Source organism: Styela clava, chromosome 4 (genome assembly GCF_964204865.1).
Source record: "Styela clava chromosome 4, kaStyClav1.hap1.2, whole genome shotgun sequence".
NCBI classification, from domain to species: Eukaryota; Metazoa; Chordata; class Ascidiacea; order Stolidobranchia; family Styelidae; genus Styela; species Styela clava.
In genome coordinates this window covers 21,308,341-21,333,175 of record NC_135253.1, presented here as the reverse complement: position 1 = coordinate 21,333,175, position 24,835 = coordinate 21,308,341, and the positions used below count along the sequence as shown (strand labels likewise).

Genomic DNA, 24,835 nt, shown 5'->3' with positions numbered 1-24,835 from the left:
TCTAACAGAGTGTCCTGGTTTGACATTAATAGCTGGGTAAATCGTGATTCTGGACTTGACTTGTGATTTTACTGTTCATCAGATAATCCATATTTCAAATTAAGGCGCTCAATGTCTTTGACAGGGCTAAGCGTTAACGGGATCAAATGCAGGCCAACCGGGTTTGCAATGCCCGATATGCGTAATGTAAGAAACGGTAGTTTCCGACCTTTTGGTGGTGCGGAATCTCAATAAACAATCCAGAGGTTAGAGAAACCTCTGCGTACTTAATCATATGTATATTTGCTACACCTTACACGCGGCACCCCTGTCTTTTATGGAACGCTAATGATACATACTTTCAAGTCTCGCTTTTTTCGCTTCCGACAGTATCATGTCTCGATGATTGTGTGTGTGTGTGTGCGTGCGTGCCTTAATTAGTTTTTTTTTACTTTTGGGTGAGCGAACACGTACTACTTCTTTTATCAATACCTTTCCATCTAAAATCTGTACGTTTCAAACCTTACTCTAGGTTTTGTTCGCTTTCCCGATTCTATAATCAGTTACTTTTACTTTTGTTTTTATCTATTTTTTATCGTCCATTGCTGATTATGGAGTCGAAATAAACTTATACTTATACATTTATTATATGATTATTTTATATATACCCGTATATCAGAATATATTCAAAAAATATACATAGAATAATATAGACTCTCGAACTTGAATGGATACTAGCGGAACCCCTTGGACTATACTGGCGAACAGGGACGTAAGAGAATTTTTCAAAGATGGGGGGGGGGGGGAGGGGGGTTCTGAAATTTTTATTTTCAAGTTAGATCGGAACCGTTAGCGGATCCGATCCAACGCTGGAATACGCGTGTTTTTATTAATCTTGGGGGTCTAAAAAGCATTTTGGGCTACGGAAAAATTCTATATATGACAGAGAAAAATGATTTCAATTTTTTCACAATACAAAAAAGGGTTTGGGGGGTTGACCCGCAAAACCACCCCCTGGCTACGCCACTGCTGGCGAAGACCTGGTTGAAAACCGCTGGGCAGGTGCTTAAGATATATCATTCATATATTACAGCCAACACTTGTCTGATGGACTTGCACTAATCGAACAGAACCATGGGGCATGTTATGTACGTTTACATAGTAGGACAATATGACCATGCTTCGTATTTTTTGCAGTATCTCCAGCATAAAGGATGAATGGATGGACAGAATTCTTACAATTCAGAGCATCAACAGTCTTTAACCTATGACATCGGCATAATTAGACCAAATTCGCTAATTGGCATTGGCGACTGCTAAGTGACTTATTTCATTTTTATAGCAGTGCTGATTGCAATTATATCTATTCGTGTGAGTTTAATTAAAAATAGCATTCCCTAATTACAAATTGTATTGCACAGTATTGTCAGGCATGCAATGTAGACAATACCAATATATTTCGGCGCATGTCACTTGGTTTGCTTTTTTTGCACTGGAGCAGTTTGGGACGCGTCACAGTTTTTGGCCCTTCGCGGTCTTCGCCCAAATCGTTGTTTCTGTTTTTGAATATATCAAGCCACTATATGAAAGAAATAAATGACAAAAAAAGAGAAGCGAATTGGAGTTTCTTTTGAGGCAATCAAAAGTAAAGCTAAAAGATGGATACGATGGGGCCATCACCACACTATGTGCTCAGCTCTCAAACGCGCTGGAAACCACATCTGCAATTCTGAAATACTTTGATAATTCTCAAAATCATTGTTTATTAAACACTTGTTGCCGTAAAACTGGAACTGATTATGGCGTAATTAATAAATCCGTAACTAATTACACATATGAATGAAAGTACTTGATAGGATTAAATCTACTTTGTCTCAGACCGCCACTAATTGAATCGAAATCTATTTGTTGCGGTCGATGGTGAACCTGATGAATGAAACCCCACAGAGGAGCCGGATCCCAATCCGATTAAACCGCTCACACCGATTTTCTATCAATGAATAGTAATCGATTATATTCAAAATCATTGAACTGAGTTGATCTCTTTAGATATAATCGGCGATATCCGTGTCGCATTTGCATATTAATTCGGCCAGTATACAAGAGAACTGCGGGTTGTTGTGCATTCACAGTGCGAACTCCTGCTTTTTGTCGAAATTTTAATCTGTGATCAGTGTTATCCAGGTAGCCTTTGGTTATGTCATCATTTATGGAAAATTATAATTAGTATCATCTATCCACTGAAAAGACTACCACTTATAGGCGAAATTGGAATACTTGCTATCAGAATTGCATTTGCATTATATTTCCGACAGGCTTGTCCATAGGATATATTTTTCTGTCCCATTCCCATCCCATCGAAATTATGCCTGTCCCATCCCATGGGATTTCCATTGGAATAAAATTCCGTCATAAAAAACGTTAAAATAATAGTAAGTTAAACTATAGTAAGAAACAGCTGTTTTGACGATTATATTCTTCGTCGCGCTCTGCTTAAAATTTAACTTCTGATCTGTGTGAAAAAATGTGATTCATCGGCCATTCGTTCGGTTTTTAACTTTCTAAAATCATGTGCGGCCTGCCGATGACTTTCAACCTTTAAGTTTGGCCCGCGAGCGGCAAAAGACTGCCGACCCCTGGTCTACAGGACAACATGTACGAAGGGACGTGCAAAACAACAAAATTTGCGGAATTTGTTAACTTTACATTCATAACTATTTATACATGTGTCTATCACTTTTCTTAGTAAATTATTTGTGTGGCCCAGTTGCATGTCCGGAGTTGATTATATGGTCCCCCGATAAAAAATGTTGCACACCCCTGATTTAACACCTCAAAATTCACTCTGCATTGTGTCAATGTATGACGAGGAGTGACGAGCAATAAGGGGCAAAACGCGGTATTTGAAAGGATTTGCTAGATTGGTCAGTGTAAGTCTATTGGAAAGTCTTCAGCTCTGCCCAACGACCAACTTGCCTAATGTTGAGCAAGTCCATAAACGCCATCCTGTGCCATATTTGGGAAACACTGAACAATGAAGTATTATGGAGAATTTCCGTTGTGTTGTTGTACCGAATCGAATAAGTCAGTTGTTATAGGGGCTAGAATGAATTCGAATGACATATTTTGAACTTTAAGCTATAATCTATTTAAATATATAACGCAATTTGAAGTAAAAAAAATCTATCTATTGTGTTAATAAATTCGGCCACGAACACAACGTAGCACCATCTTGGTCATTTTTTAAAGACTTTATAGTGTGGCGAGACTGGAGTTGTACTATTTTTTTATTGTTTATTATTTTATCCATATTTCTTGTCTGGTTATTGCATATGCATTGGTGTGTGGAGTCTGAGCCCTAATTCGCCCAATAGTTAGATTCAGTTACTCGACTCCGACCACCACTGCATATGTGAAATGTGCTGCGGATTCGCAGTGTCAGCCTCTTCTTGCCTCTGCTGTCGCTGGATGGGAACCGTATTTTGTCGTTCTTATTTTATCTGCCTTAAGCGTGGATTTTACATCATTTTAATAAAGTCTCTTCGTTTGCATCGTGAACTTCGAACCTATTTGTGTGTCTTTGCAGCACACTGGATCTTCTGAACTAATTATTACAGTATTATCAGACTGTATTAGTGGCGAGCACCTACCGGTATTCCGGTTAAGTCAAACTGTTGCAATAGTGATACACTGACTCGACACTGAACAATCCCGTCGCAACAATCGTGCAATGTCATTTGTTCTACTATCACAGCTCGGAGATGGGCAGTCGGGCATTATGGAGCTTGACAGACAAAAAATGTTAACCTGGAAGAAGAAACAGCCATTGAAGCGAAGTTGAATCGGCCGGTAATTTCGCCGAATAAATACAACTTTCAATATGTGACATCATAAGGAACGCCATTGTCAAATGGTCAATTATAGCGAAAAGAATGGACTTACTTCGGAACCAACTCGGCACCAGTATACTTGTCTTCGAAGACAATTTATTGTAAAATAAATGTAATTTGGCAAACATAACATGATATCAATATGTTCGGCTGAGATTGTCCTTCAATACGCGACTTCCGATATCCTTCTACCTAAAATATCAGTGAAAATAATAGGTATGTTTTAATACTTGTGTGCGAAATTCTCATAAGGCGCCGTGTTAGATGGCCGAGAACAATATGCACAAGATGGCGACCATTGTTTGAGCGTTGCTTCGCTTGTGCTTCTACCTTCAAACAGCAACGCAACAATCAAACGGTCTAATACTCTGCGCACGATACTAAGTTGATTGAGATAAATGACGGAGTTAAATGCTGTTGTGGTAATGTGCCGTGACCCGATTCCCAACTTATAATCCATGAATGATAGACAAGTTTGCCACAGTAGTCATTTAAACAATGTAAACGACAATTTAGAAATGCTGGTGGTACAGTATGGTTCTTACATTGCTATAACGTTAAGCGCAGCAATCATGTCGCGCTAATAAGAACATGGGCCTGCTAGTCTTGAAGACTTCAGCGAGGTGATTGACAGTGTGACAACATTCACTCAACTAACTAAATATGAATTGAAATGCAGGCCAAGAGATTTAATTACCAAGAAACAGAAGTGCAAAACGTGACCCTCGCTCACCTCAAAGCGGAAGTTTTTCAGAAATTCTCATCCTTCGAGTAGCTTGTTAGGCCATATCAAACCTGAATTAAATCTGATTTCAATCAAAACTAGGATAATATATTTAATTTTAGGATATATATAGGATAATGTTTAATTTTTTATATTTAAACCAAGCACAAAAACAAGAGAGCAACGCCCAAATATATGCCCACGTAGGCGAGAGCGAATCAGTCCTTGCCGGGTCCGGTACCCTCAAGAAAATTCTAGATTTTCAGTAGCAGTAATTTTGCAAAATCAAAACATACAGCCAGTCATCACGCGGATTAAAATCCGTGTTCCCATGGATAAAAAAAATACAGAGAAATTTTGGACGAAATATCAAATTTCATAGAATTGATACACAATTTAGAAATAAATAAATATAATAGCCTTCTAGAAAAAAATTTCATCTTCAACTACTGAAAATTTCAAAGCAATTGGTCCAGTAATCAAAGAGAAAAGCGACTTTTTAAAAACGCGTCAAAGAACAAGAACAACAACATATTATTGAAACGATCGCTATGTTCACTACGTGTCCAACAAGAGAGTGGTGTACAAATATATAGAAACGAAAGTCTAAAGTTAGGTGTTCCCATATGTCAAATAAAAGGGTTGAGTTAGAATGGAACACCAAAATTTGGGATGAAATATTAGATCTCGTAGGGTTCGAAAAAAAACGGTAAAGAAATACCCTTATAGCATTTTCTTCCATATACAATTTCTGACAAATGCTCAATAGTAACAAACAAGATCAATTTTTCACAATAACAACAATAATAATTTCTTCATATGTACTTTTCGTGTCCGACAAGAAAATAGTTATGAATGTTGTGATTATAACCAACCTATGATCTTTCATCTTTTCTTAAACCTCTCATCTTTTCTTTTGTGAAAAACAGCCAAATGCATTTTATGAATGCAGCCCAACATCAACTCCCACGTAGACATTTTGTTGCTGTTGTTAATTGTTATAATACCAGACAAGATTATAGATATCCGAATATGTGAGCGGTAGGAGGTAAGTTTGCTCAGAGAGACGAACAGAAGAAAACGGTATATCTGGTGCCGCTGTTTGGCCGCTCGTTAAGTAGGTACTTATAAATCTTAAGAATATTTTCTTATTAATAATTCTGAAAATTTGACCGATTTGAATCTTATTTATTTCGTTCCCTTAGCGAAACTTTTCATTTGCCAGGCTCACTGTGGACCTACATCTCCCACGGTAGACACCGAACCGCAAACTCCATGTTCACCATCTCACCAAGAGTATAAAAATGAGGTAGCTTATCCGTCGGGTACAGATTAAAATGGGCTCATTTCATAGACTAAATATACTTTATTTCGAAGAGCATAAAAAGTGCGTAATTCTGAAGTGAATAGTTTTAGTCCGTTCATGTGTGCCGCGGTGGAAAGATTCCGGCACTCCTCTTACTTCCAATGCAAAGTAGCTTTATATTATATATAAGCCATGTCAATGACTGCTTCTTAGATCAGTGGTTTTAACCCGGATTTCCCGAGGTATATATTCAAATATGAGAGTTTATATGATAATATGTACATTTTTTGAGTATATTCAAACTAGGTTTGCCACTATTATTTACTACTATTAACTTACTACTAATCATTTGTTTTTCCAGTATTTGGTTTGCTTTTATGTACATTAGTTTTTACAATTCAGACATCAGAAGACAATTAAACTAAAGTACTGTGGTAAATCGAGCCCCTGGAATGTTACATTAGGGGTTCCGCCCTACCAAAATGATTGAAATCCGCTGTTTTAGAGCCTTGTTTAAAGCAATGTTGTAACGCACCTTTGCGATCTAATCCGTCCCGCTGGTCCGGTAATTTACAATCATCATGCACCAATCGTTTCTTGATGGTGAATTAATGTTTACGAATAAGTTGACTGCGGACGCAGTTAATCAATATTTTATCGGGATGTTTTGGTGATTTGAACTCGGCGAAAAAACTTTAAAATGATCATTGAACCTCAAATGACACTTTAAAAAATTTTCAAAATGGTAAATTTACATGGTATTTTGACTCGCGGAAAAGTTATATTTGTCTCAGACCAGGCACTGATATAAAGCGACACGAGAGCATGCTCCAATATGCTTAGACAGGGGTTAATTTACAATGTGACACCAACTATTATATATTATACATATATTTGAGTTATTTTACTGCAATTTTTTAATTGTATTCCAGTTTCCCAAATGCATGTAATGGCGCCTCTCCAAAATCGATGCGACTCCAATTTTTCACCGAAGTTTGAAAGCTTTTGTTGTATTTACACTTGAAAAAACTCTTTTAAAATTCAACTTCCCCGTAATAAGCGACTTCGTCAACTTTGACAACTTTTTGAAAAACATTTAGTAATAAGTTGGTTTACTTACGAACAAGAAAAATGCGCACACGAAGCAGACCACTTGATAAGTTTGAGGCTAATCAAGCGACTGCAAACAAGCCCGGTGGTCTACCTCAACCCTGTAGGGGATTTTATAGGATGCTTCGAGATTTCAGCTATACTATAGGGAGAATTCAAGTTTATTTGCCTCTGGGTTATAAAGGTTTTGTATATGAATGGCTGTAGAAATATACCGAGCGATTGCTGCATTATTGAGAGGTAATATTAGTTTTTATATTATAATACTATTATAATATTATTTCCGCCAATTCATTTGTGTTAACCCGAGGGAAGATTTCTGAATCAAAATTTATATTCTTTCAAACTCTTCTTACGACGGCATTCTTGCTTTATATATACGCAAGAAACACAGTGAGGGAAATATAGTTGGCATAATCTAAATCCACTGCAAATGAAAAAAAAAACAGTTTTAGTTTCCCTAATGCATGTAATGGCGCCACTCCAAAATCGATGTGACTCCCATTTTCACCGAAGTTTGAAAGTTTTTAATGCGTTTACACCTGAGCAAACTATTTTAAAATTCATGCTCAATGCATTACCTCCTTCATAATAAGCGACTTCGTCTCATATAAAAACTGCGACAACTTTGCGGAAAGCATTTAGTACCAAGAGGGTTTATTTACGACAGAAGAAAACTACGCGTTAGGAAGCAAGGCGACCACTCGATAAGTTTGAAGCTAATAAAGCGTTCGCAAACAACCTTTGTGGGCTACTTCTACCTCCATAGGGAATTTTATATAATTAGGATGCCTCAAGATTTCAGCTGCATATGGAGAATTCAAGTTTATTTGCCTCTGAGTTATGAAGGTTTTGTATGTGAATGACCATAGAAATATACCGAGTGATTGCTGCATTATTGAGTGCTAATGTTAGTTTTTATTATATTATAATACTATTACAATATTATTTCCGCCAAAACATACAATCTAAAATCACCAAAAAAGTTATATTTCCCTCAATTTATACGGAAGAGTGGTAGATATCATTTTAAACAATTATTAGAAGGGAAAAAATTAAAGTTTTTACAATATCTATATACAAATTAGACTTTCTGAAATCGTCGTAAAGAATAGGCTATTTTGAGATAAGATGAAATAGACGGCTATTAAAATTAACATGTAATGTATCTAATGTATGTGCTTAGATATATTTATCGACGATGAGCTATGCTAGAATAGAAGACGAGGATCCATTAGGAAGTATCGAAATATTATCACAATATTGCTTGGGGAACATGATTAAACCATGGATTTTTTTTGCCGTAAAAATCGAGAATCGTGTTGTTCACCCCATCTTTCGTTAATTGTAATAAGACTGCATGGGCCGAGACGTCCACGGGCCAAAAAGTCTATTCCGTGGTCCGAAAGTCTGGCCAAAAACTGCCGTGGGCTTAAACGTCTGTAGGACATTGCAGTATATTCCCACTCGAGCAGGCATGGACCGAATCGTGCGTGGACCGAACGTCCGCATGTCGAAACGTATGTAAGCCGATATCTGCCCTACAAAATTTATTAGTTGTATATTCCGAGTCCACAAATCAATTTTCCTCGCTCTTTCGGATTGCTGTCTCATAGGATTATAGCTAATTAGCGTCCAGACTATGTTATTAAAAAATCGATGCAAACGCGTATTCGTCTTATTTTCAGACAAGTACGAGAACTTGAGGAACATAATCTCCTCCGAATAACGGATGGGTCTGGATGAAAAATCAATAACCTTATTCGTCTTCGTCTCAGGCTTTTAAAAATTTTCAGTACTCTAACATAAATCTTTTGTTATTTTGATTGAAATTATCATCGAAATGAACCCAAATAATAAACTCTAGACACGATATATAAATATGAATTGTGTTTTTGTTCGTGTTTATCTAGTTATTAGGTTTATTACAATACGCATTTCGACTGCGTTTTAAATCGAATTACAGTGATATACGAGTGATTTAAATGAGATTTGTTAAAAGTGTATTTGCAAACTATATAATACGACGAAGATTGCGTTTCAATGCTACATTTTGCATGTTTCGCAGTTGTCCAGGACTCTTCGATACGTAGTATGCATTAACATAAATTTATTTCTGTAACGTTTTGTCTGAATAAAGTCCGATTGCTCTAAATATGCAGGACATTTTCAACTAGCTATGTTACAGAAATGGGTGCTTCAGAAGTATGTGCACCAAGATGTCGAACAACCTGAATCCTAACTGGTACACACATACTATGTTCAGGTTGTGCGCCATCTTGGTGCACATACTTCTGGAAGTATCAGAAATGTATTCGTGTTGGTGTTTAGGCTCAGATTGGTATAATCGGAAATTTTTGCTGAGTAATATGAGTAAAGAACTCTTATCACGAATGCAATCAAAAACTTAAAATCCCAAATCAATCTTAAGGTCGCGAAGGTATACACTAATCGTTTTATTAATTTGATAGGTTTTCACTGAAAACAGATAGTTATAACTTTAATAATGATTGCTTCTATCAGCACACTCGGACCATATGGGCGTGCTGCCTTCGGATTGGCTATGGCCACGTTGGGTGAGTATTGTGTGTAGTTTTTCATTGTGGTATTACCGTAACTATGTGTAACTTATATGAATATGCTATGCATTTTTTATATGCTTTGTGAATTTTCAAATACAATTATATTCAAGTTACGAATTAATTTGGTTTCATGACTCACATTTTCGGGGAGTGTTCATCCGCCTTAAGTGGGGGGTCACTGGTCCGGAGTAGTGGATTCCGTTACTTCCGCTTGTGAACACTGCTATATTGTACACCCCCTTTTATTTTATTAGAATATGAAGAAAAAAAAATATTCCTATTGAAACATATTTAATAATCACACAGGTATGGTATCTGTGATTGGATATGTAGTTTATCTTCGTGCAATCTGGGGAAATCGAGAACTTCAGAAGCGAACTATATTCCTCATGTCTCTTTGTGTGTCAGACTTGCTCATGATCTTCGGACATATGGCTTGGACGGTTGCAGCCACTTTTCACCAGTCATGGCCGTTTGGCGATCTAGGTTGTCAGGTAAGTAATTCGTTATACGCTAACTGTGTCGCGATAAGCCGGCTGTGCAATATTATTCACAAATAAATGCATTACACAAATTTTTTTTTTTATCAATTTTATCTTCTAATTTCTTGGTGTCCCGTGAAGAAAGATAAAAATCGTAGGTGTTCCGGGTCCAAAAGGTTTGAAAAACTCCGCGCTATATATTTATTGATGTCTGCGTGCTAAATGGAATTAAAAATCAGAGTAAAGGTTAAATTTTATGCAAGCGTGCTCAAAGCAATATCACGGACTTTCAATATAAGTCAGGAAGTTACTGATAAGAGAATTGCAAGGTATATTTTTATTCAAAATAGTATCGAGATTGTCCAAATTTCTTAGATTCAGCAATTTGATTTCCAATGTATATAAAACCGGGCCATTTTCAAGGCTTTCAAAAAAAAAGAAAACGCAGACGGCTTGTTGGACTAGTAAAAACAACAGCAATGATGTACAATGCAAAAAATTATCTGAAGCTACGAAAACTATCATTTGTGCTCGTATAAAACGATCATGGATTGGCTATAGCAATTATAATCGAAATACTTTATCTAGTCTTAGGGCATGGTTCGGTAACCTACGGCCCGCTTTGCTTTACCGTAATTTAGCGTCGAAACGGCGGCTGTGAATTTTCACCTAATTTAACATTACAAAGAACAAACAGAGAACTAATATTAGTGATGACTATTTAGAAAGTGTCCTAATTTTGACTTGATGCAGTGTGTCACGTGACGTCGAAAAGCTATCAAGCGTAATGCAACAACGAATGTCACGTTCGATGTCATTTATATTTTTTTTGCCAAGGAGGCGACTTGAGTCCACCAGTCGTCGCAGTGTTCGCTCGCTATTTGAAGTCTAAAACTTCAACTTATGATCTGTGTAAAACTGTGATTCATCGACCAATGTTCGGTTTTTACCTTTCTTAAAAAATATGTTCGGCCCGCCGAGATTTGCAACCCTCAATTTTGGCCCGTGAGCGACAAAAGATTGCCGACCCCTGATCTAGGCCATAAAAAATCCGTTGCAAAAACAATCACAAAGTCGTGTTTTGAGTAACATTAAATTATATTTGATTCATATTCAAGCAAGAATAAAATTATATTTATTTTGTAGGTAACTGCTTTCTTCGCAATGGGACCAGCGCTTGTCAGCATCGCTAATGTAACTCTGATATCGATCGATACTTACTACAGAGAATGCAAGAAAGAATATTGTAAGTTTCTCATTTTTTTCTCTCGCTTAAACGACAAGATGGTGATCCTAAAACTCAATTTTATTTAATTCAAGAGTCTTGCTTCACACTAACACAAATGTATTTCTGTAACGTGACCTCGTTTAGACTCTTGAATTAAATAGAATAGTCATTTTCACTCTTGCTATAGCATCCTTGCGTTATACGCATACGAATCCATCTGCGCAAAGGCATAGAGCAAGGAAAGTTAGTTAGTTTCACGTAACCCCAACTGTTAGTCACATTAAAAGTCAATATATATAGTTCTTTGCTGAGTAAATAACGATGCCAATTCATTGAAAAAAATAACGTCAAATCACCAATCGCTTTTTCGAATCGATTCTATCACATGTCGTGTCATGGTGGATTTCACGCACAACAGTGAAATGAATAAATATGAGTTACAGTGACGCTAAGACTTCCATTTTGTGTTGAACCAAAAACAATTTGAGTCTTTGTGGGATTTTATCATGTTTTGACAACATTTGTTTTGACAATAACAGGGCCTATTTTGAGTTATTGCAACAAACTAAATTCCTCCATGCCTTTGCAATATTGGATCTGTATGCGCAATGCAATGATCTTGTAGCAGGAATAAACATGGCTATGAATATCTGAACTGGAAATAGTTGCGCAGCTGGGACTCTTGAATGACATAGTACAACATTAATATACGCTTTATTTACGTTTTTTCTCAATTTGAAAAAAAATTGATTAGTCAAAACCGATTACCTTTGTTTAGATAATTTCAGTCATAGACTTGAGTTTTTCTCCGACAATAAATATCACTGCATTGGTATTTATTATACCTTCATTTATCGATCTTCTAAATGCAAATTTTATCCCCAATTTCAGGCGGAGTTAATTATGGGATATATCTGGCTGCGATATGGATAACTGGACTTGCTGCTGGGTTCCTGCCTATACTCGGAATGGGCTCATATGGTTTCGAAAGCCCACTGCAAGTCGGTTGTCTGTTAGACTTCCATGAAGCTAAAAGGTGAGAAGATATGATTTAATCAATTTTGAAGCTTCCATTGACAGTTGTCAAATGAAGTACTGTATTTATATTTACAATTTTGATGGAAGTTTATGCCATGAAAAGGGGCGCTCCAGAAGTATGTGTACCAATATGGGGAAATCTAATTTTGTTCGCCTACTTCACATCAAGTTGTTTAAAGGAACGGAGGCCTATGTGCAGGGGGTATATTCACTTGGCTAACGCAGACAGTCACCGAACTTGTAATAGAACTGAAGTAAGGAAAATCGGAATGAAATTATGGCCTAACCCTAACCTGGTACACATACTGCGGGAGTACCACAAAGGTGCGCATCACTTTGGTATGCGAAGCGTCAGCGCCGTAAAATCACTTTGGTAAGTTTTATCATTCGCATACCAAAGTGCCATCAATTGCGGTGCTACTATGGTATGCGTTTAATTTCATTAAGACATTCTCATAGAATTCAATTTATAACCTTGACATCGCTGGTTTAGGTTAATTCTAATATCACACAGCCGCTGAGATCGCATACCGAAATAGCGCCTATTAAAGTTTAAAACCAAAGCAAGATGCCGATCAATGAATAAAATTGAAGAGAGACTGTTGCAAGCGAGCACTGGCGCTATAAAAAATATATAGGGTGTTCGTAAAGTCGTAAATTTTTTAATTGCAAAGGGAATTTATCAATGCCATGATATGGCTTGGTCCTCACAGATGTATTGAATGAGGTAAAATACTTAAATACTGATTAAAAAACAACAAACCTGGTTTAAGATATATTGATAACTGACTTCATAACAAAATTGAAACTGTAAAGTGACTTTATGGGCACCCTGCACATGTTTATCCTTGCGACAGAAATGCCAGTAAAAAGTGGTTAATGCAAAGTTCAAATCCACGTCGTGAAAATACGTTGTTTTTTATTTCTGACTTCGTTAAAAAACCATTTGTTCACATTTTTGCAGAGGAATTGTCACTTACATCGCTCTGTTGACTGTAGTATGGTTCATTTACCCGATGTTCAAGTTGGTCAAATATTACAACATGCTGCAGAAGGAAACTGGAGATGGATTTGTAAGTTCTCATGTTTAATAACCCTGCCACAAGCAATCTTGATTTGGCGGGCACATTGCAAAACATGCTCCGCTATAACAAAATTTCTAACTACTGTATAGCCTATATAGAAACTTTCGACTCCGACAACAGCCGGCTACATCCGAAAGGCCAATTGGAGGAATCTCGAAAACACACCCATATTGAATATGGCCCCATTAAGACCCGGATAGGATTTTTGCTTTCAAAACTAACCAACCTATTTTATTTTTTAGCTTCTAAGAGTTGTTCCAACGCAAATGCTCTGCACCTGGACTCCTTATGCCGTATGCAGCGTTCTATTTCTTGTTGCTGGACTTACTAACGTACCACAAGTCCCACTGGCAATTATTTCGAATGTAAGTAAGCTGTTGAGAATATTTATTAAAATCTTGCAAACCTGTTTTGACCTAACTAGTATGGGAATCCCAGTTGTTTTCTTACACCCCCTTCTAATGGGTGAACACCACCATTTTAATTCCTAATTTAATATTAATGTATTTCCATATACAGAAAATAACGTATATGCCATTACAGATAGTCAATCAAATACATGCCAAATTTTTTATAAGTTACAAATTGTCTTATCTCTAATAGTGGATTATCTACCAAGTATCACCCTTAAATTTGGAAACACTCCCCCTAAAATTGAAAAGCCGGAAGCGCCATCGACAGTTAGAGTTCAGAAGCTTAAACTCATTGCCAATGCCTCGTGTGTAAATATTGAGCAGGAATGGCAGTACTGCTACGTGATAATACGAAAGCTGTCAGTCTCATTACCTTCCCTCGTTAGTAACGCAAAATTTTACACTATAATTCTTTAGTTTCAATCGCCTCAATACTCAGCGAGCGCGCGTGACCACCTTGCTTTGTGCAACTTTTCTTGAAAAAAAAAACACAAACCTGCAAATCTGCTGAACAGGGTAATTAGTGATGCTCAACACAACGCGCAAACTGTCGAGACGTAATTATTATTATATCCAGTAGTGGGATTCAGCCGGTTCTATAGAATCGTTTCACGGAATTTTATGAGATCGGCGAACCGGTTAGCATTACTTGCAACTCTCAATGACTTTCTGTAACAGAACCAAGTTAAAAATATGACTTTTGTGATGGAACCGGCTGACAAAAAAATTGAATTCCACCACAGATTATATTCCATCCTGTTTATCTGACTAATAATTCATTATATCTATATTTATTCAGCTTTGTGCCAAAATATCCATCGCTAGCAACCCGTACATTTACATCGCTGGAGACCCGAAGTTGCGGATCGCCTGTCAGCAAATGTTGTTTGGCAAGAAGATGACATTCAACAATGATGTCACAATCAAGGAGAAATCAACTTGATTCTAGTGATTAAATTTTTGTGACATCACAAATATTAATGGGATCTTTTCAGAGATATGAAGTGTCTGTTAATGTTTTCGTATAGTTGTGTGTTTATTGTTCATCAATAAATGAAAATAGGTGTAGAAATAAATGTTTAATTTGCCGAATAAGTTTAGTAAATGACTAAAGTTAATTTTGGCCAGCATAAAGGACCAACAGAGGATAAAATATACGCCTAAGAGGAACCATCGTTTTTTTTGTTAGAACTTTTAGTTGCAAATGCGTACGCACAGGGTACTTTAAGGGTTCACCATTATCTCAAGCAACAACTTAAGGGATGAGGTTACATTTGCGTAGTCCTCCAAATACATAGCTGAGACACCTTGCAACTGTACAACACCACATACTATATAGCAGGGGTGTGCAACCTTATCACATGCGGGCTAATTAAGAGATACTGGGTGAAGCCGCGGGCCGCACCTTCATTTAAGATAGCCTTTCTTTCTAGTAGTTGAATTTACAAAAAATCGTTTAGTTTCGCACGTACCAGATTAACTAAACTAAAAACTCGTTTCACGGGAACACCATTCAAAATTGTCACTTCTCCGCGGGTCGCACAATTTTTCCTTGTGGGCCGCAGTTTACACACTCCTGCTAAACAAAGTGAACAGTTTATAGCTAAAAATCCTCTAAATATCCATTCAGATGCAAGAAACATACTTCTTTCCGTAGTGCGAGAAACATTGTGCGATCGAACACTGCAATACAAATTGTACACAAAAAATATGGTATCATCAAATTTATTTACAAATTTTGCACAAAACGCAAAATTTCTGCAAGCAGGAATGCAAGTTTAAAATCCTAGCCCCGAGTAGCAAAACTATTAATGAATATTTTAACGAAAATTGACCCTCTACAAACTTCCTTGAATTAATAGTTAATTCAAGGGAGTTAGGGATTGGGGTGTGCCAAGAAAGACGCTCAATTACGCGTAGATTCTAAAACTTGCTCCCATACTCGCTGAAATGTCCAGCGCAATAAAAACATTGTGAAAAATACAAGGCAGTCCTTAAAAAACAAACAACTGCCTTAAATATTGGTTCGTAAGTAGCATTTCTAATGACAGAGTCACATTTTCGAACTTTTTTTTGGTATATATTCTGCATCGAGTCTCATCATGATATATGACACATAATCTTAATTTCAGCGAAAAAAAAGTCAAATTCACTGAAAAACAGTAAATTCAACTGTATATAATTTCTTCTGGGGTACCAATCTTTTTAAATTTCGTTTATACAGTATCTTTGCACTGTGCATTAGAACAAACCGGCTCTTATTTAAAACTGGGCTACAAAGTCTAGGCTGGTGCAAAAGTTTTATATCATTTCTGAGCAGAAAAACATCCAAATTTCTTCAACCCTCTGTGCTCTGCTTAAAACCTTTCTCTGCTTCGAGACCTTCGTCTTCTCGTAGGAGGAGAACGGGATCGAGATCTGGAATAACGATGATATTAATGGTGATCAAAAAGATGGGTCATAAGCATGAGTGTTTGAGTTCATCAGACAACAACAATTAAAGTATATTAAAAAATTTTCAATTGCGTTAGTGTCTGTATTTCTTTCCACATTTCTAAAACATGAGTCTACTCTTGATCGGTCGGGAAAACTAAAGTAACGAATAATTTCAGGTAGCCATGTCCAATTGAATATCTATTACTAATAATTGTTCGAACATAGCTACAATGAAGTAGCAATCGAGAGAATAGATCCTTTGGACAATTGCCTTAAAGGTCAGTGTGTCACATCACATAGGACACCGCAAACTACTTAACATAATAACAAGTCCATGCTTTCAAAAACAAATAACTGACTGACTAATCTCATACCTGAGATGGACTGGTAATCGGACGAGAGGCTGTGGTTCGCCATATGATTAAGCTGTCTTATCTTATTTAATTCCTATGAATATAATGTATATTAAAAGGATAATTCTCTTCAATACGTAAAACCTCTAAAGCAAGGGTCTCAAACTCAATCTACCCAATTTTTCCACAATAAAAAGATTAGTTCAAAATTTCCAATCTTTTCTTACTTCAATTTTGTTCAATGAGGCATTTCGTGTTTAGTTAATAGACAGTGATGTCTCACCACATGGAAAACATGGTTACAGTTTATCAACATAAATCTAGTCTTTAGTGATTATGACGTCAAAAATCCGAGGACTCATATTAAATGTATTGATCATTACTCATGCCAACTAAGCTAAGTAACTTGCGGGCCACACTAACTTTAAACTTCCATACTAAGGGCCACAAACTATCGTCCTGCAAGCAATTGGGTTGCAGGCCGCGAATTTAAGACCCTTGCTTTACAGAGTGGAAATTCTGATTGCAGCAAAATACACAAACCTTCGTTTCTTTTCCTTTTTTCTTCCGTACAACTTTCTTCTCAAATCTCGTGAAATTGGTTTCAAATGCATGAAGTTACAGAATCCTCCTCTGGTGCATTCACTGAAGTAAAATAAATCACGATTATGTGAGGCTGTAGGCCTGTAGCAAAGAACTTGGCACTCATGAATTATGAGCACCAAGATGGCGCACAACCTGAACCCTAACCTGGTACACATACTCTGTTCAGGTTGTGTGCCATCTTGGTTCACATACTTCTGGAGCTTCAAGAATTTTTAGTTACGACAAAGTAGCAGAAAACATTAGTTCTTGGGTTCGGATTCCTCTACAAATTGCAAATTTATTACTTATCGATCTTAAGATGCGCAGTGCGCAAGTTACAAGAGCGGATGAATCGAAACTGCAGTTTCTGTTTTGGGGGATCCCCTAACTATCGATCGATAAGTCTTCGGTTTCCAACCGATATTCTCGTTTTAAACTTTTCTGATGCCTAATCTGGGAAAGCAGAAATTCTCCCCATTTCATATGTTAACAACCCAGAGAACAGGATTGAAAAATTACTTGAGATAGAAAATAGAGGCAGAATCGGGGAAGAAAGAAAAAATCACTTTTCAAACCCCATAGCTAAATAGAACTATGCTTTTTTTGCTCCGATCTGCACTGTGTTGTGGCAAAATTATTGTTCTTTGTATTCAAGTCCTAGTAAATGTTAAGTTAATAAGGCATATAAAGCAGCATAAATGAGTTTTCACTAAAGTTTTCCCACAGGAAAAATATCCAACTATAGCCTCCAGGGTGCCAACTTTCATCTATTCCATAAAATCAGAAGCAGATGTTAAACTTGGTCATTTCTACAAAGCATCTCCCACCGAATTTAATACTGTGAACTAATGTTAGTAATTGGTCTACAATTTTGTTCAACATGCACCGTGGTTGTGACATTTCGCAAACTGCTATTTTTTTTATATTAGTCTTAACCCTTTTTTTCCGCTGTATACAATCGACTTTATGTACCATTTTATAACATGTAATGACGAGTTAACCAAACGTACAAGGAACACCCCCAATATCTCTTTAAAAATCTTATTTTCGCGTCTTCCTACTAAAACGCGCCCAAATGACGTAGGCAAAACCGTTCGACCCTACGCGTGTAAGAAGAGAGAAATTTCAAAAAATTTTGAGAGAACGTTTCACACTCTCATCGCTTCTCTGAAAAACGTGTTACAAAGAAACGAAATTCCAAGCGCTCTTCTGAAAGAGAGTTACGTCACCTTTGCAGAAAAACCAGACTCAGCTTCGCAAGCGAAACGCGAAATAATCAATGATATGTGAGAGCATGTCCACGATAGTTGTCTGGAATCTTTGTTTGTTTATTATGTGCGTGAAATTGTTTCCCGCTCGTTCAAATGACTTATTTTTGAAGTAATGACAAATACTTTCGTGTATCTCTAAGCTTTGAAATACCTACACAAATAAAATTCACTTAGTAGTAAAATAAAAAATTTACAAAAAAACAAAATGTTGACAGATCAAGCACGGATCATAGTTGGATGCTCAAAATGATTTAGTTAGTGCGGAATACTTCACAAAACATGAACATGAACGTAAAATAGTCCGAAAATAACTATTATGACCAAGGATGGTAGTACGAATATATATGTCATACGGAACAAAAGAGTTAAGAATTTTGTTATAAATAAAAAATAAAAAAAGCCTATGAATTGTTTTTGAGGTTTCGGCAACAAAGTGAAATATTCGACGCTCCCGTAGTATGTGAACCAAGAGGGCAGACACCGGAACATAGTATGTGTACCAGGTTAGGCCAAAAATTTATTCCATTATCCCTTATTTTTGTTCTATTATAAGTTTTAGGACTAGCCAAGTGACTCCCGTAGTATTTATACCTGGAATTACGAGAGTACCAAATAATCAACTGTAATAGTCTTCCTTATGGTGCTAACTAACTTTCGACTCTTTCATGTAATTACAAAGATTGTTTGAAAAGCAAATTGTACAACTATGATTTCCCTTACCCCATTTCATACTGTCTGCAACAAGCTTCTCTGAAGTCAGTGACAGGACTGAGTTCAGAATGTATCGGTTGTCCGTTAAACCATCGGTTATTGAGATCGTTCACTGCTTTCTCTGCATCTTCTTCTTTATGGAACTGTGATGTCAAATAAATAAAGATATTTGCAGGTGCGACAACACTTTTGGGATGAATGAGAGGCAAATCATATATAGCATCGCTAATTAGGGTGAAGATGAGAAACGCAAGACTTCATTAAAACCGCAAGTATAAAACATTAGGAATGTACTTTGGATTGGTTCTGAACATCAGTCTGTTTCAAATGACTGAGAATCAAGATCTGAATCTAAAACCTATTTTCACTTACCTGTCCAATACGTTATGGGTCAAGCACAATTAATATCAAATTCAGTTATAAACCATTTTCCACCAATCTCATACTTGTGCCAATTTTATTTACAATCCGTAGATTTCCCTAGGAATCCAAGATATTTACTATAAGACACCTCTGAAAATCATAACAATGGAAAAAAGAGAATGTTGTATTTTGTGAAATACTGCATCATAAAACACTTCAATGCAGTTTTCAGAATTTATTGGGGAGAGTTAATTCTTTATATTGACTATCTCTATTTGGGCTACTTGACACATTTTAAAATATTTGAAATTTTATTTAGAAAGCTCTTAGGAAGCCTTAAAACATTCGAAAATATTTTTTATCCACACAACCAAACATACCTTTACATAGACATTTCCAACTAAATGATCTCCCAGGTTATCACAGACATTCATCTCTTCAATATCTCCATATTTCTCTTCTAGTTCAGTGAAAACTTCTTCAAAGAATTCATCGTAGTGTTCCTGCATTTCAACATCACTCACTTCACCAGTTGGAGGGAACACTGAAAAAAATCAGAAGTTGATTTAGCAGTCGTTGAAATAAATATAAAAATAATCTTCTAGTGTGACTAGTGCTGGCAAAATGAATAAAACGATTCGACTAAGTGGATAAAATGGAATAGCATATTATCTATATGTAAACATATTTGTGGGATGGCTGATGGCTTGACATGGCTGAACTACAAAAATGGTCATTATAATTACCATATTTCTCCACATATGGTACATACTTTCAGAGCAAAAATTTAAGTTCAGAATGAGGGGGTGCATTATGCAATGACATAGAAAATATTGAAAAAATAATAATCCCTATTTTATGCCTAAATGGCTAATAATTCTCACATATATTAATCTCTATTAGGATCAGATCATGCTTGTTTCGGTAGAAGCCCAATCCAAAGAAATTTAGGGTTAGTAAAAGTAGCAAGAATTTTAACGAATTCAATAACTCCGAAAGCCGAAAAAAAAAGTTAAAGAACAGTTGTATATCGTTAACTGCTGTCACCGTCTTGCCGTTTCTCTCCCTCACACATATGTCACCCAAATTAGTGACCATGACTCTTTTTTGAAGTGCAGCATCTGAAAACACGCTCTGACATCAGGCTTAATAGTGCTAAAATGAATATGCGCATTATGGGTGCGCATTATGTCCAGAGAAAATTGATAAATATACGATATGAAATTGGCAAATATCAACTCACCATTGGGAACAGAGCAGTTTGTAATCTGTGGATTCTGATATAATCCTTGCAACATGATCGTCTGTAAAATTGAAAATAACAATAATTACTAAGCAGTTAGACATTGTTAAAATGAAGCCATTGGAAATGAATTAAATGAATATAAAAAATGAATCTGGAAATCACCCTATATATATATATATATATATATATAAACGGTTCATTCCTAGTCAAAGTAAGATTCATGATATCATTTACTGAAACCTATAAAATTAGATGAGGATAAATATCATTCATAAAAATTAAATACCTGGCTGAAAGTGGGTTTGTTGTGAAGTCTTGAACAACGATCTCCATGACGACAAGCTCCAATCTTGAAGTAGAAAGAACAATTTACCCTGAAAATAGAAAAAAAAAACAGAATCAGCAATGAAAAAATTACAAAATCAAGTTTAAAATTTCTTTTGCGTTTGAAGAGGTCGAGTTTATTTTTTACAAACAATTACAAATTTCAAAACAGCTATAAGCATGCGCTATATGTTGCGATTCATACAAAAGGCATACAGAATTGCGCTCAAGCCAGAATTTTGAATCTGGACTAAGTTAGATTAATCAGAATACAAAAGGGATTCCATTATTCAAATTTAATTACAGTGGTGTGGCACATCGTGCTAAGAGTTAGGAATACGATCACCACTGCACCTTTAATTACACTGCGGGTTCGCAGGTTCGAATTTCATGCGAGTATAATTATGTGCAAAAGGATTGCTGGACTCCTCGCCGCCAGGGATGTTCAGGTAACGTAACTGCTGGTCGGTTACGGCTTCCTCCACCATCAAGTCCATGCTTCTTGACTTTGAAGGCATCAGTTATTATTTTTATTTCACAATCACGATGTAATGCATTTTTCGCTAAACCACTGTGGAAAATATTGTCATAGCATTGACAAATAAGTTTGCAATTGGACAAGTATGGTAGTCAACTAATGAATCAATTGACTAAAATTCCTTGAGGATAATGGGGTTTTTCTTAATATTGCAACTAATACCGTTACATTTCGATATTCAGTCTTGAGGATAATTCAAATCTCTGAAAGGCTTTCAAATATATATATTTTTATGTGTGCTATGGTGGCGAATATTTCACATCTTTTTAGAAAAGTTGGCACTCAGCTACACAACTTGAGCCTCGCCATACCTAAGCGCGACATTACAGCATCAAGCATTGCTTTTGTATTTTGTTAAACGATGCATTTCGAATTTCGTTTAAATACCGGCCAGTCTGGATTTCATGGCCTTTTTGAACGAGAAATCGGGCGTGCAATCAGAAATTCCCGCGTGCAAATAAGAATTCCTGGCGTGCAATTATAGCTCACGACGTGCAAAACAACTGCACTCGCGTGCAACTGACTTTGACATCAGATACCTCTCAATAAATCCGCGTAAAATTACCGGTATCGGATAAAAAATACGTTGAATCAGAGAAAAAAAATGGACGTTTGACCTTTGACCCCAAACATTATTTCTACAGTTTGTCGCTAATTTTGAGAGTGTTTGTGCGACTTTGGATACCGGTACTGTTCAGTACATCCGCGTAAAATTATTGGATAAAAATTACGTTGAACCAGAGCAAAATGGACATACTTTGTCATTAATTTTGGTAGTGTTTTTACGTAGAATTAATGGATAAAAAATACGTCAAATTAGAGCAAAATGGACGTTTGACCTTTGACCCCAAACATTATTTTCATACTTTGTCACTAATTTTGGGAGTGTTTGAGCAACTTTAGATACCGGTACTGTTCAGTACATTCGTGTAAAATTATTGTATGAAAAATACGCTGAATCAGAGCCGTACTTGGCCATTGGTGCGGAGGCGATCTTTTCGTCCATAACTATTCTCACGGGATTCCTATTTCCTATCATTCAACACGATATGGACCTTTCCCCGAGCATCGACTTCCTTGTTTACTTCGTGACATTGGCCAATCAGCAAGATGCAAAAAAGGACGTAACAATGAGAAGAATTTTTCGCGGGTCAAAGGTTGGGGAAAGGTCCATGGTCTTTTTGCTTCGCAATATTTCGATCAGACCAAATCTTGCAGGCTGGTATTTGTCGACAATTGTGGAGTTATAATATTTTGGCATCTTTATATTACTGGATTATTGATTTTAAAACCATTTAAACCGATTTACATTGGTGAGCAATTGCAAATTTTCGGCGTGCAAAATTGATTTCGCTCGCGTGCATTTTTGCGGAGCGCTAGCGCCCTCGGGCGTGCACCTGCCATGGAATCCAGTCTGGCATGTAACCGGACAAGAGGCACTTCTGCACTTGGTTCGACATATGATTAAGCGGTCTTTCATCTCACCCGAGATAAATATGTAAATCGTATTTCAACTGCAATTTCTATTGTAGACCACAAGAGGAAATCAAATATCCAATCAGTACCGGTACCGGTACGCTATTGAATGTTTTAGAGTTCCTGAATACAGAAACATAAATTGAAAATAAGTAACTCACTTGTCTTTTTCTGTCCCAAAAATCGAGGCCAGATACTCCGCCATGTTTGCGATGGGATACTGATATATTGACGAACCTCTTGCGTCGAAATATTACTCAATGACAAAATCAGCAAATAGTCCAAATACAGAAATACCGTACCACAGCCAACTCGCAAGACCTCCAATCACAAACACACGCAGTGAAAATTTCTTGACGTTTCTCGTTGGTTCAGCGTTTATTATCACTAGTGGGCGTAGGTGCTCGAATGAAGTGATCGGAGTCAAGTTTTGTAGGCGCCAAATCCTTTCGGATAAATGAAACAAATTAATTTGATACATTTCTATTGCCATTAGCATTATAAAAATATTCTTATCCGCACGAAAAATAATTTTATCCGTAAAATGTTTCAGAAGCTTGGCGAACGCTTGAATTCAACAAAAATTTGCACGTGAAAATAATATGTAGCGTAGCTATTTTGGGGTGAATTTTTCAGTAATCACCAGTTTATTTTGACCCTACCGAAATACATTTTATGAATAAACAATAAAAATGAAGTAATTTGCTACCTCAGGGTAAAGGGAGGCGCGAGACATCATTACTGGTTATCGTGCAGCGACACCATTATCTTCCACATAACTTTACACTTAACTATTCGATCGCATTATTGTCAATCAAGCATACGAGTATTTTTCTATTTTCACTACATTCTAAAACAGTGGTTCCTAAACTTTTTAAGCCGCGCCTCCCTTCGAAAAATTTTACAAACTTCGCGCCCCCCCCTCTTTTTGCTTCGAAAAAATGCTTTTGTGATGGACAAGTTGTTATATATCAAGATGGCGCTATAACAGAGTGTTGGTCTCATAGCGTCACTGTCGTATGTATAAAGCCAAATAGTGATTGGCCATCATACATTCTTGTTTTTCCGCTCAGTTTGCAATACTTGGCAAAGTCAAACTAATTATTAAGTAAAACTAAACAAGCAATAAACCAATGCTTTAAATATTTTCTGCTTAAGCGTTTACATAAGACACGTAAAATTTCAATTAATTGTTGTCGCTAAGGCGTTTGCGATTGCATTTTGTTTAAATCTCCATTGTTTACGTCAGCGTGGCGTGGTATTTGAGCCCTAAAAATCTTGAATTCAGTGTCTATTCTTTCTAAATCCAAAATTTCCCTCGACATATTCTTGTGAAGCGAAGACGATTATAATTACTTTTTTTGTTCTCGAATGGAACCATGTCACCTATGAGGAAAACGGGTTAGTTTTTATTATAATCATCAGCGACGAGATGCTAAAGATAGAAGAAAGAAGTGAATCCGTAACTAAAAATTTCTTTATTGTAAAAGTGGCATTATAAAAAGAAAAAAAAAAACGAAAAACGCCATGAGTTTTGTTTTGGGGTGGACCGCGACAGATTAAAAACACTTTCTTAGACATTGAAAATCTCATTAATTCCTTGTGCGTGCGGCACACCAGTAGTGTTCTAAAACTACAGACTTGATATAAATTTTACTTCGTGGGATCGCAGACTTAGGAATATCTATAACGGTG

The 24,835-nt window shown here is 36.5% G+C and overlaps 2 protein-coding genes across 2 annotated transcripts; one reads left to right on the top strand and one right to left on the bottom strand.

Annotated features, from left to right (window-relative positions):
* Positions 1 to 9,433: 9,433 nt before the first annotated feature.
* LOC120326260 (visual pigment-like receptor peropsin) lies at positions 9,434 to 14,932 on the top strand. Its single transcript, XM_039392520.2, has 7 exons — positions 9,434 to 9,585; positions 9,898 to 10,085; positions 11,220 to 11,319; positions 12,193 to 12,337; positions 13,304 to 13,412; positions 13,667 to 13,789; positions 14,637 to 14,932. The coding sequence occupies exons 1-7, from the start codon at positions 9,516 to 9,518 to the stop codon at positions 14,778 to 14,780; spliced, it is 879 nt and encodes a 292-aa protein (XP_039248454.2). The 5' UTR covers positions 9,434 to 9,515; the 3' UTR covers positions 14,781 to 14,932.
* A 1,115-nt stretch (positions 14,933 to 16,047) lies between these two features.
* On the bottom strand, positions 16,048 to 23,495 carry LOC120326261 (splicing factor U2AF 35 kDa subunit-like). Its single transcript, XM_039392521.2, has 7 exons — positions 23,302 to 23,495; positions 21,089 to 21,176; positions 20,800 to 20,860; positions 19,937 to 20,100; positions 19,203 to 19,336; positions 17,170 to 17,271; positions 16,048 to 16,255 (listed from the first exon to the last, which is right to left on the bottom strand). The coding sequence occupies exons 1-7, from the start codon at positions 23,343 to 23,345 to the stop codon at positions 16,195 to 16,197; spliced, it is 654 nt and encodes a 217-aa protein (XP_039248455.1). The 5' UTR covers positions 23,346 to 23,495; the 3' UTR covers positions 16,048 to 16,194.
* Positions 23,496 to 24,835: the final 1,340 nt, after the last annotated feature.